Source organism: Camelus ferus, chromosome 9 (assembly GCF_009834535.1).
Source record: "Camelus ferus isolate YT-003-E chromosome 9, BCGSAC_Cfer_1.0, whole genome shotgun sequence".
NCBI classification, from domain to species: domain Eukaryota; kingdom Metazoa; phylum Chordata; class Mammalia; order Artiodactyla; family Camelidae; genus Camelus; species Camelus ferus.
Window position 1 is genome coordinate 7,893,723 of NC_045704.1, and position 12,603 is coordinate 7,906,325.

Sequence of the window (12,603 nt, forward strand, 5' to 3'; positions counted from 1 at the left end):
ACCGCACATCGTCGGCGGGCGGGACTTCCGCTGCCCTTTCCGGTCTTTTGGTGGCTCTTTGGGTGTTCGCGAGTTCAGTACTTCAGTGTCGCTTGGCGGGCGACGAGCTGAGGGAGTGAAATAGCGGCAAGAGGGGCTCCAGGGTGAACCCGGCTCGGGGGGGGGGGGGGTGCTGCGTCCTCGGGCCCCACCCGGCCAAGTCCCACCCGAGTCCAGGTGCTGACGGAGGGGCGCCCGCTCAGTTCCTGCCGGTCACCCCCGTGTCCAGAGCAGAGGGCGGCCCTGGAGGGGTCGCCCTTCCAGCGGGTGGGAAGGGGTGCGGGAGGGAGCTCCCCCGGGGCCGCCTGTGCGAGGCTCGCGGGTGCAACGCGGTGGGCAGCGCCGGGGACCCGGGGATGGGAGGAGGTGTGTCCCCTGAAACGGCCGCCCCAGCAGCGGGAATCCGTGGGAGGCTGTGAAGGGCGTGGGGACGGGAGAACCGTGTGCGGAGTTAGCAGTTTAAACGTGGGAAACCCAGGATGCGAATGGAGGCAGGGAGCGTGGTGAGCAGACCCCCGCCAAGGACCCCAGGAGAGTGTGGGAGGCGGCGGGACGCGGGAAGTGTGAAGAGATTCTGGAAAAACATCAAGGTGGAGCAAACGGGATTTTCTGCTGCATAAAATATGGTTGTAAGCGAAAGTAGGTCGTGAACCACCGTCCAAACCTTTTTTGCCTGAACATCTGAAAAAGTACGTAGATGGGAAAGTCAATGCAAAGAGCAGGTTCCCAGGGGAAGATCATGAGTGTATTTGGACGTGACGTTCTTGAGATGGATGCAGATGGACGTGTCACCAAATGGAGATGGCATGTGTGTAGGTGAACATAGTCTGGTAGTCTGGAAGGAGAGGAAAGGGGCAAGGTTGGAGATATCAAAGGAGTGGAGGGTGTGGACTCCACCAGGGAGCCTGTGGGGAGCAGATTGGGGAGGGAGCCTTTAGATTGTTCCCAGAGATGGCCCTGTGGTGAGGGAGGGGAGGGCTGAGGGTAGGAGGGCAGGACCTGAGGGGCGGGTGTTGGCATCCCTGATGCTCCCTCCAGCAGAGAGCAGGGCTGACCTAGGAGGGATTCTGGCCTGTCTGTAGAAAGGGAGGCCCGGGTGGGCTAAGGAGCTTCCCTTCAGTGGGGCCTGCAGCGTGTGCTGCTGTGGGGTCCACGGTCAGGGCCACTCCTGAGGGAACCAGGGAAAGGGCAGCCGGGCTGGTGCAGCCACTGCGTCCTAGACCAGGACACTGCCGCCTCCCCTCCACCCTTCAGGGTGAGGGATGATCCACCCTCAGTCCAGGGCTCCCAGCAAGCTCCCTTCTGAGGACTGTTTAGCGGGTGGGCCTGGTTGCTGAGTGGACTAACAGCTGACCTGCCTGCTCGGCCCCTCTCTCTGACTCGTTAACTTAAGAATGTATAAAAGTTTCATTAACTTAAACACGAATTAACCAATATTCCTCTAAACTTGTACACGCAGGTAGGCAATTAGAAATTAGCCTATTCACTCAGTTAAATTTCTGCAAACACTTCATAATTGGCTTGGCATTGATCAGCCTCTAGGTATTTGCTTACAGTGCCAAATTTCTTCTATGACATCCTCTGAAATCTTAAAAAGTAGTAAAGATGAAGACCCCAGATTTCAAAACTACCACTTCATTTGCACTGAAAAGACGTACAGAACTGTTGATCCTGTGGACGGTCCTAGTGGATAAATGGTGTGGACCCTTTACATCAGGTACCAGTACAAGCCCTGTGAGGGTGGAAGCATTCTCATCCCCATAAGCATTTTCTTTCCCTGAGGCTCAGGGAGGCTCAGTCCTTCTCCAGGGTCACCCAGCTGGTAAGAGGCAGTATGCATTTCTGAGGAACTGCGCTTAGACTGTCGGGCTGAGAACCAAGCATGGCAGGGGTTGTGGTCCAGCTCAGGGGAGGGATCCTACCATGTTCCCCATTTCTCATGGCTTCCTTCTTCCCCAGGGACCCACAGCAGTTGCAGAAATGCTTATGGACCCTGTGCAGGTGAGTGGATGGGTCCCACCCATCCCAGCTGTCACCCTGATGGTTTTGTCATCCTGACATATGTGCCACCAGGTAGTGTCCCAGGACATCTATCCCTTCTTCCTGTCCTCCATCCAAAGACCATGTACTTTCACCAGGCCCAGGATCCTGTATTTAATCTCAGGTGACATGGAGCAGTTCCATTTCTGACAACTGGTGGGATAGGGTGTGACAGGAGTCCGGACTACAGGATGCAGAGTGTTCAGACAGGGACGGGTGAGACTGAGCCAGGACATTCAGGGAACTGCAGGCCTCTGTTATATGTGGTGGGAATGGGGAGCTGGGATAGGTGTTCACAGGCATCAGGCCTGAATGATTTCCTGAGGTCCTGAGCCTCTAATGAGGTGGGTGTGTGGAAGGGAAAGTCTGAAGCAGAGGCAGAAGGTGCTGTGATCAGATTTTAAAAGGCTCCCTCTGACTGCCAAGTGGGAGAAAGCCCCGGCCAGGAGTGGGGGTGACTGAAGGCAGGGATATCGGGGGGAGATTTCCTGCCACGATCCAGGTGAGTGTTGGGGTGGCTACACCAGCAGGGTAGCTGGTGCGATGGAGTGGCTGGTTTCTGATTGTGTTCTTAACTGGAGCTGCCCCTGTTTTATGTAATGGAGTGAGGGACTGAAGGAGGTGGGCCAGCGGGAAGAATCAGAGATGACCCAGGTCATCGGCCTTGCTAGGAAGGACAGATTCTTCATCACTTAAAATGGAGGAAGTCTGCTGTTGGAGGGGTTTTCAATGGAAGAGGAAGAGTCCGTTTCTGTCCATGTCACAAAGGTTCCAGAGGCTCCCAAGGAGAGATGCCGGGTGGGGAGAACAGTGTACCTCAGCTTCAGGTGAGGACAGAGGAAGGTGCTGGCAGCTCATGGGACAGCCGGTGTGATGCAGACCAGGGGGAGGGCAGAGGGGACATGAGGTCTCACACAGGAAGGGTGACTGAGGATGAAGGAGAAGCAGGGCCAGGTGGGGAGACCCTCAAAGCAGGGTCTGGAGTCCCACCCTGGTCTCAGGGACTTGGGGGTTCAGGGCAGGACTGGGTTGGGTGCCTTTGCCATTCCCTGCCTGGGTTCCCTGTGCACAGGGCCCTGTGAGGAGTGAAGGAAGTACCTGTGGTGTGGGCTGGGGTGTCTGCGGAGTTGTCACTGTGGAGGGGTCAGAGTCGTGAGGAGGGTGCAGGCCTAGAAGTGACATGTGGGTGAGGAGGAGTGTGAATGGTTGTCCTGGGCCTGGGCACTGGGCACCTAAGGACCAGGACAAGTCTGAGTTTGGTTGTCTGAGGGTCCACATATGGGGGACCCCGGGGAAACGGCTAAGAGAGGAGCCGGGCACTGCAGGCAGGTCCACAGCCTGGACAGTGGTTTTCCGCTCCCTCCCCCACGTGTTCTATTCCACATGCTGGACACGGTGACCAGTGGTGATGAGGAGAGCTGGCACTGGTGCCCGGGACCTGGTGTAGCTGACGGTGGGACGTCTGGGCGGAGCAGGAGCCGGGTAGGTGTGTAGGGCGAGGATAGAAGGTCCCAGAAACGGAGGTGCATGAGTGATTGTACCAGAGGATTGTAACTTGTGGAGGTGAGTGAGTGGAGACACGGAGAGGCCCGTGCCATTGAAGGGCAGTTTTATTACTTCGGTTTCCTGAGAGGAGAGGCACAGGGCCACGTGGGGAAGCACTCGATTCATTGGGAGCATAAACACGAGCAAAGGGAAACCAGTGGTCAGAGCCTTTACTGGGCTTTCCAGGGAGAAGCAGGGAGGGTTGGACGAAAAGTTTAGGGATGGCTCGTTTGCACAGTTGTCCTGTCCTGGGGTGTGGGGCCGTCCCTCGCTGTCTGGTACCTGGCCTGGCTGATTTAGGGCCGGGAAATACTGACGTGCTGTGTGAGAGTTCCTTAAGGAGCTGGTTCAGGGTATGGGCTCTGGGTTACAAGGGAGATATAAACAAATTGTGGCCCGTACTAAAGCCCTGTAATTAACGGATGGCAAACAGATAAACACAGAATCCACAAAAACAGAGTTAAAGCAAGAAGCTGCTCACGAGCCAAACTCTTGCAATTTTGGCAGGGCCGTGTGGTCTTTGAGGACGTGGCCATATTTTTCTCCCAGGAGGAGTGGGGCCTCCTTGATGAAGCTCAGAGACACCTGTACCATGCTGTGATGACGGAGAACTTGGCGCTTCTGTCCTCCCTGGGTAAGGTCCCCACACTCACCCCGCGTGCTGGGCTGGCTCTGTTCTTCCCCTTTTCCCGGGGGCGCTTCCGACCTCCCGTGATGAGACCACAGGTCCTGCTTCCTGTCCTGGTTTCCTGGCACGTGTGTTGTTGGGGCCGGGGCCAGGGCCAGGGCTGGGCTGTGTGTACAAGTCATTGCTCTCTTCAAGCAGCCCTGGCCCCGTTATTGTGTGAATGTTTGCATACCGCTGAAATTCGTATGTTGAAAACCTCATGCCCAAGGTATCAGGAGATGGGGCCTTTGAGGGTGTTCAGGTCATGGGGGCAGAACTGTCATGAATGTGGTTAATGCCCTTATAAAAGGGACCCCACAGAGCTTTCTAGCTCCTTCCACTGTGTCAGGGCCCAGTGAGAAGTCTGTGACCCAGAAGAGTGTGGACTGATGTCTGGGTGCCATCCTCCAGGACTGTGAGAAGTACGTTCGTGCTGTTTATAAGCCACTTGTGGTGTTTTGTTACTGCACCCTGAATGGACTAAGGCAGTGCCTCTCCCTGCTGTCCTGACCTGTCCATCAGGACTCTCATCATGGGAGCTACCCCAGCCATCTCTGCACAGCAGGCCTCCCTCACTGGCTCTGGTCCTGGGTGTGTCCTTCTGATGGGGCCACCCTTCCACCACGATTGTCACATCCTTCACCAGAACTTCTCTGCTTACAGGTTGTTGGCCTGGAGCCCAGGGTGAGGAGGTACCTCTGAGCAAGGTGTTTCTGTTGGAGTGTCAGAGGTCAGGACACCAAAGCTGGGTCCGTCCACCAGCAAGGCCCTGCTGTGTGAGATGTGTGACCCAGTCTCCAAAGACCTTTTGCCTGAGTACAACACTGATCAAGGGCTGTATGTTTGTGGAGTGAACCTTTCCCAGCACCAAAAGGGGCAGATGAGAGACAACCTTTCCAGAAGAGATGAGGGGAGGGCTTCACTCCTGAGCAACAGCAGCGAGCCCACGGCAGAGAGGACGTGGACGTGCAGCGGAGGCGGGAAGGAGTTCCACGGCAGCACAGGGCCCATCTGGCAGCTTGCCCCGCACAGTGTGGGGAAGCCACGGAGCAACACTGAGGGCAGGGAGGCCACTGACAGTGGGCAAAGCAATTACAAGTGCGCTCAATGTGGGAAGGCCTTCAGGCAAAAACAGACACTTGTGCACCAGAAAATCCACACTGGGTGTAAGGACTTATGAGTGCAGCAAATGCGAGGAATTCTTCAAGTACAATGCCAGCTTCATAAAACATCAGAGACTTCACAATGGAGAAAGGCCTTATGAGTGCAGTGAATGTGGGAAAGCGTTCAGGTACGTCTCCACACTCCTTAGACACTGGAGAGCTCACACTGTGGGAAGGCCTTATAAGTGCAATGAATGTGGGAAATTCTTTAGGTATAACTCCACACTCACTAAGCACCAGAGAGTTCACACCGGAGAAAGGCCTTATGAGTGCAGCTTGTGTGGGGAATTCTTCAGGTACAACTCCAACCTCATGAAACACTGGAGGAATCACACTGGAGAGAGGCCTTACAACTGCAGCGAGTGTGGGAAAGCCTTTAGCCACAAGCATATTCTTGTGGAGCATCAGAAAGTCCATACTGGAGAAAGACCGTATGAGTGCAGCAAATGTCAGAAGGCCTTCATTAGGAAGTCCCACCTCGTTCATCACCAGAAAGTCCACACTGAAGCCAGTGTGAGTGCCCTTAATGTGGGGAATTCTTTAGATACAACTCCAACCTCTGAGCAGAGAATTCACGGCGGTAAAGACCTTACGAGTTCAGGGAATATGGTAAATTCTTTGGGTACTACTACAAGCTCCTGACGCTGGAGAAGCACCTTATGAGTTGATCTCAGAATCAGCCTTATGACCATATGAGGACAGAAAGTATGGGAAATTGTTTGGTACAGCTTCCCACTCATTAGACATCAGGAGTTTGCACTGGAGGAAGGCCTTTTGAGTGCAGTGGATATAAGTCTTTGGGTGGAACCTCAGGCCCATTACACATGAGGGATTTCACAGTAGGGAAAGGCCTTACAAGTGCAGCAAAAATGGGCACATGTCCAATCACCACTTCCACCACATTCAGCACCAAAAAGTTCACTCCAGTGGGAGTGCTGCAAATGGGGGAAGACTTCAGCAAAATGGATGCTCTCAGCTATCCCTAGGAAGAACTCTAATATAGTGTCTTTTTGTTTGTTTGTTTTTACATTTTTGATGGTGGTAAAATACATATAAGAAAGTTTACCCTCTATCTTTTTAATTTTACAGTTAGTGTGTTTAAAAATTCATATATTTGTGCAGCTCACCTCCAGAGTTCTCATCTTGCAGAAATGAAACTAAAGCCACTAAACAACAACTCTTCCTGCTCCCTCCCTACCGGACCTGTCTCTGAATTTGATTGCTCTGGACACTTGGCGAAGTTGCATTCATACATTTTCCATCTCTTTTCCACTAGCCCGTGGGAAGAGAAGCATCTGTCGGTATTTCCTTCTGTTCTAGCAGGAGTCAGGGCTCACCCACCCGAGACACAGGGAGGGCTGCTGGTGGGGTCAGTGCTATTCTGCTAGATGTTAACGATATTTATACAGGAGATCTAGATTTTATGGAATCTTTATTAGCAGCTTTATTGAGGTAATAATGAACATTAAGCTGCATTTATGAAAAGGGTAAAATGTATTTTCACATATGTCTGCATAATGGGACCACCAGCAAAGTCATGACAATGAACATGTCCCTTATAGTCTCCACTGGCCCCTTTGTATACTGTCTCCCTCCCTAGCCAATCTGCCTTCTCTAGGTAGAAATTGTAGTTTGTAGTTTCTAGAACTTTTTATAAATGGAATCCTACAATTACTCTTGTATGGTTGCTTTCACTAAGTGCGTATGTATAGTTTTAGTTTAATCCATGTTGTGTGTGCAAAAGCATGGCACCAAATAAGAGTAAGCGAGGCTGTTATGTATTAGAGCTGCACGTTCTGATAGTCGCTCTGAGAAAAAGTTGTTTAAATTGGGAAAGTGGAGTTTAAGTAAATTTAAATTCAGTTTCATAGGAAATGATTATCTAAAAAATTTTTGAACCATCTGCCTCGTGCACAAGCTCCCACTGACACATATTTCTAGATTTTTCTTATTTGACTTTTTTTTCTTGTAGTGTCTTCCAGCTATGTCTTTGTGTCATAAAAGTTAGCACATTTTAGCATTCATCATTTTTTGTGGTAAAATACACGCAACATAAAAATTATCATCTACCACCTTTAACTGTTCAGTTTTGTGATATATTAGGATCTCCAGAGAGACAGAACCACCACTGTGTTTGAGTGTACATGCATGTGTGGAGAGAGAAACAGAGCAGGGAGATATTTTAAGGAATTAGCTGACGTGACTGTGATGGCCTGGGAAGTCCAAAATCTGCAGACGAGGCCAGAAGGCTACAGACCCAGGGAAGAGTTACAGTTCAACACCGTAGGCAGTCTGCTGGTAGAATTCCTTGTTTGAGCTCCTCTTTTTATCTTGTATCCTCAAACAAGGTGGCTCTTTTGAGAAAATCAACATTTATACAGGTCAACGTGCATTATAGAACAGGAAATCAATCACTTTGGAGTGAGAACTAGGAAACAATCACAGATGCCACCGCCTGGCTGCATTTTTAAAATCCCAATGTGCACAAAATAATGCCAAAATTGACTAAGATAATTATGTCTAAATTTAAAGCTTTCTGTTTCACAAAGCTCGTGACAGTCAAAATTTAGAGATTTGAGGGGCTGAGAGAAGATACGCTATCTAAATGTGCCTATTTTTAGATAATTTTAGACATACAAGTTTTAGATTCCTACTACGAAGTAAGTCAAGACCCTAGAAATGAACAAAACAGGAGCAGACGGAAGGACTTCTGTTTTCTGGCATGTAAGAAGCTGGAAATTGCCACTGCATCCTAACAGCAAGTAAACATCTGAAAATATTGGAAAATCAACCAGTCTTGTTAGAGTCATGGGGCAGAGTACAGCCCCCCGGATCAGAGTGAGCACCAGGGGAATTCAGAGAATGACAGGAACCGAGCAGCTGAGCCCAGTCCTCTGGAAGCCCAGTCCTAGGACACCCAGTGCTGGGGCAGGAAAACCTAAGCTGAGCGTGATGAACGGCTGGAGGGTCAGTGTGAGTGCATCTGAGAGAGGACAACTCCAGGGGGACTCAGTCTCAAGGATCCCCATGATTTTGTGAGGTTTCTTCATAGTGAGTATCAGAGAAACGTGCTCTTGTGCCCAGGGAGAGGGAGAAAGGCACCATTTTGAAATATGTCAGAAAGTTCTGTTCTTAACAAGTCTGCTCTCAGAAGCAGCTCATCAACCAGAGCCTGACAGACGTGAGGGAAGGGAAGTTCCCAGCTCCAGCCCACTCTAGCCATCCAGTCCCACCTAGGTGGGGGCAGTGGAGCTACGGAGAATGTAGGAAACTCATAGTTGAGAGGGAAAGGCTCACTAATCAAGACCTAGTCCTAGTACTATGGCATGCCTCCCCTCCTCCCACAACTTGCCACCACTTTGCTAAAGGCATATTTTCAGAAGTTCCTTTTCCCAGTACATCATGTCTGACTATAAATAAAGAATTACAACACATACTAAGGCTAAAAACAAAATTTGAGGAGACTTGCAAGCATCAGGACCAGACTCAAGACATGGCAAGGATATCGGTATTACCGACCAAGGGTTCAGATGATAAGAGCTCTGATGGATAAAGTAGACAGCATTCAAAACAGATGGGTAAACAGACTCACAGACAGAAAACAAACTTATGGTTACCAGGGCAGGAAAGGCGGTGGTGGGAAGGGATAAATTGGGAGTTTGAGATTTGCTGATACTAACTGCTATATATAAAAGAGATAACAAGATTCTTCTATCGCACAGGGACCTATATTCAATATCTTGCGGTAACCTATAATGAAAAAGAATATGAAAATGAATATATGCATGAATATGCATGATTGAAACACTATGTTGTACATCAGAAATCAAAACATTGTAAACTTACTAGACTTCTATTTAAAAAAGAAAGAACAGATGGGTAACATAAGCAGTGAGATGGGAATTCTAAGAAAAGAATGTGACATCAAAAACACAAAAATGAAGAATGTCTTTAATGAGTTTGAGCAGACTGGGGAGGGAGGTGCAAAGATGGCAGAGTAGAGAGACTCACAGCTCGCCCTCTCCCACAAATGCCCCAAGAGTTACATCTACAGACCCACTGAATCACAACACCTACTGAACTCTGGCAGAGTGTCTTTCACTTCAAAATACAAAAGGATTTTCACAAAATCTGATAAAGTTTATACTGTATACAGTACAGGGAACTATATTCAATATCTTGTAGTGACTTATGGTGAAAAGAATACGAAAATGAACATGTGTTCATGTATGACTGAAGCATTATGCTGTACACCAGAAACTGACACAACATTGTAAACTGACTATAACTTAAAAATATATATATTATATATTGACTGGACATGGCTGAGGAAAGCATCTCTGAGCCAGAGGGTATCTCAACAGAAATAGCCAAAACTGAAAAGCAAGCAAACCAAAGAAGACTGAAAACAGAATGTCCAAGAACTACAGGACAACAGAAAAGGTGTAGCAGATGCATGATGGTAATACCAGAGGGAGAAGGAAGGAAGGAAGGAAGGAAGGAAGGAAGGAAGGAAGGGAGGAAGGAAGGGAGGAAGGGAAAGAAAGAAAGAAAGAAAAATGAAAGAAAGAGAGAAGAAAGAAAGAAAGAAAAAGAAAAAGGAAGGAAGAGAGGAAGGAAGGAAGGAAAAGAAAGGAAAAGAAAGGAAGGAAGGAAGGAAGAGAAGGAAGGAAGAAAGAAGGAAAGAAAGAAAGGAAAGAATGTTTGAAACCACAGTGACAGAATTTCCTCCAATTCACGTCAGATGTCAGAGTACAGATCCAGGAAGCTCAGAGAATACCAAGCAGGAAAAATGCTAAAACAAAAAAACATCTAGGGATATCATTTTCAAATTACAGATAATCAAAGATGAAGAAAAACATCCTGAAAAAGTCGGAGGAAGAAAACACCTTACCCACAGAGGAGCAAAGATAAGAATCACACCCAACTTTTCAGAGTCCATGCAAGCAAGAAGAGAGTGCAGTGAAATAAAGTGCTGAGAGAAAAAAGTTCAGCAACCTAGAATTCTTAACCCTGCAAAATTATCCTTCAAAAGTGAAGAAGAAAGAAGATTTTCTCAGACAAGCAAAAAAGAAAAAAAAAAAAAAAAAGAGAGAGAATTGGTTGGCAGTAGTCCTGCCTTGGGAGCAATGTTAAAAGCTCTTTAGAGAGAAGGAAGGTGATACAGGTCAGAAACTCAGACATGTGAAGAAAGGAAGCACATCAGAGAGGGAATAAGTGAAGGTAAAACAAAACCCAGTTTTCTTATTCTTGGTCTATCTAACAGATTAGGGCTGAGAGCTTCTCTTTTTATCTCCTTTCCAGTTACCTTCAGCTCAAATAATCCTTATGCTTTGGAGAGTATATTCTGCTTCTTTTCATTAGCAACTGTTGAAATGAAACCTTGGATCCAGGCTGCATTAACAAGTATATCTAAAATTTTTCTGAAGTCCCAGTAAGTTCCAGCAAGTATTTATAGAATTTTTTAAAAATTTACAGTGCATATGACCCAGAGTTACATGACTTAGAGAGCTTGTATACCTGTCGGTTAGAACCTCAGATGCTGGATCCTGAATGGCAAAACCTGGTTGTACTAATACAGAAAGGTTACTATGGGGTCCCTCTTTCCAAAATAATCCTGAGGTTACAAAAAGGCCAAAACATTAAAGTGTCTGAAAAACCATACCTGAAACATTTCTAATAAAAATTAATTGAACCAGGTGGCTGCTATCAAAAAACAGAAAACAAGAAGTGTTGGCAAGGATATGGATAAAGTGGAACCTTGTGCATGTTGGTAGGGATTTAAACTCGTGAAGTCACTATTGAAGAGCATGGTGGTCCCTGGGAAAAACAATTTAAATAGTGTTACATATGATCCAGCTACTCTACCTCTAGGTCACACACCGCCCCTTAAAAAATTGAAAGCAGGTTGAAGAGATAGAACTCATATTCATGGCAGCATTATTCACAATGGAAAACATGTGAAAGCAACCCAAGTGTCAACTGAGATGAGTGGATAAAGAAAATACAATAAATACTTCAATGAACTATCACTCAGCCTTAAAATGGGAAGAAATTCTTACCTATGTTACAAAATGGGTGACCCTTGAAGACATTATGGTAAGTGAAGTACACTTGTCCGAAAACACATCTGTGCTATTCCACTTAAACGACGTCCTTAGAATAGTCAAATCCGTAGGGCAGAGAGCAGAACAGACTGCTGGTTTCCAGGGACTAGGGGGAGGGAGGATGGGAGTTGTTTACTGGGTACAGAGATTCAGTTTTACAAGAGGTCGGCTGCACAACAGGTCATCCTAGCCTGGCACTTCTGCACAGCTCTCCTTCAGAGTAAACAAACCAAATGGTAGGTATTTCAAATAACCCATAGACTTCTCCCATCTCCCATCCCTCAACTGAAACACTGGCATTTTTAGCTGAGTGACAGTTTCCACTCCCTGCATTACCTGCCCTTTCTCAGAACACTGGTCATTTCCATTGTGGATAAAGGCCAAGTAAGGACTGCGAGGGGCTCCGGGAAATGGAGTTCTGGGGCCATAAACCTGGCGGGGCTTTGCTAGCTCTTCAAGGGTTTGTATCCAGATTTCCTCAGAGTGCCGTCTAGGGTTTTAGTAGGAGCTACAGAAGTGTTTACAGACTTGTTATTTCAGACTCCGTGAATCGCAGCATATTTCCAAAGACTGCGCACAGAAAGGGAGCCACCACACCGCGATGTTACTCAGCATCCTCTCATAGCTGTCAGCTATCTTGTTGCTTGTCAAAAACATCATGCACACTTTCGCTTTTTATGAGTTTCAGTAGGTTCACTCAAGCGCAATGGGAAAAGCCCCCAGACAGGGCTTACGATGGAGAACTTGGAAAGGGGTGTCTGGAGGCACCAGAGTAGTCAGAAAGGGTGGCGTTGTGTGTCTGGTTCCCACGGAAAACATTTCTCCTGTTGGATGGTGTTCCAACCCAGCAAACAACATTGCTATTTAAGATAAGACTGATTACTTCGTATCTGAGAGCTCTTTAAGAATGTGAAACCTCTCTAAAAGAAGAGGAACTTATCACATGCCATCTTCTGCCAGGACAGTGTGTGCCTTTCTGAGAATCTGACCACGTGTGAAAAGGGGGCATCTTATCCCTGACATAAAGGTTTGAGATTCCATG

The 12,603-nt window shown here is 47.9% G+C and overlaps 1 protein-coding gene across 1 annotated transcript; it reads left to right on the forward strand.

The window, feature by feature from the left end:
* The first annotated feature begins 29 nt into the window (after positions 1 to 29).
* Positions 30 to 5,310, forward strand: LOC102509101 (zinc finger protein 776-like). Its single transcript, XM_032487625.1, has 4 exons — positions 30 to 629; positions 1,999 to 2,040; positions 4,132 to 4,258; positions 4,955 to 5,310. Exons 1-4 carry the CDS (start codon positions 519 to 521, stop codon positions 5,143 to 5,145), a joined length of 471 nt encoding a protein of 156 aa, XP_032343516.1. The 5' UTR covers positions 30 to 518; the 3' UTR covers positions 5,146 to 5,310.
* The last annotated feature ends 7,293 nt before the right edge of the window (positions 5,311 to 12,603 follow it).

What these genes read in the sequence shown, in the direction of transcription:
- LOC102509101 (XM_032487625.1), top strand. Translation starts at nt 519, where the DNA reads ATGCGAATGGAGGCAGGGAGCGTGGTGAGCAGACCCCCGCCAAGGACC. An exon ending in GATTCTGGAAAAACATCAAG is followed by an intron (nt 630 to 1,998) that starts GTGGAGCAAACG and finishes CTTCTTCCCCAG; the next exon opens with GGACCCACAGCAGTTGCAGA. An exon ending in GGCGCTTCTGTCCTCCCTGG is followed by an intron (nt 4,259 to 4,954) that starts GTAAGGTCCCCA and finishes CTCTGCTTACAG; the next exon opens with GTTGTTGGCCTGGAGCCCAG.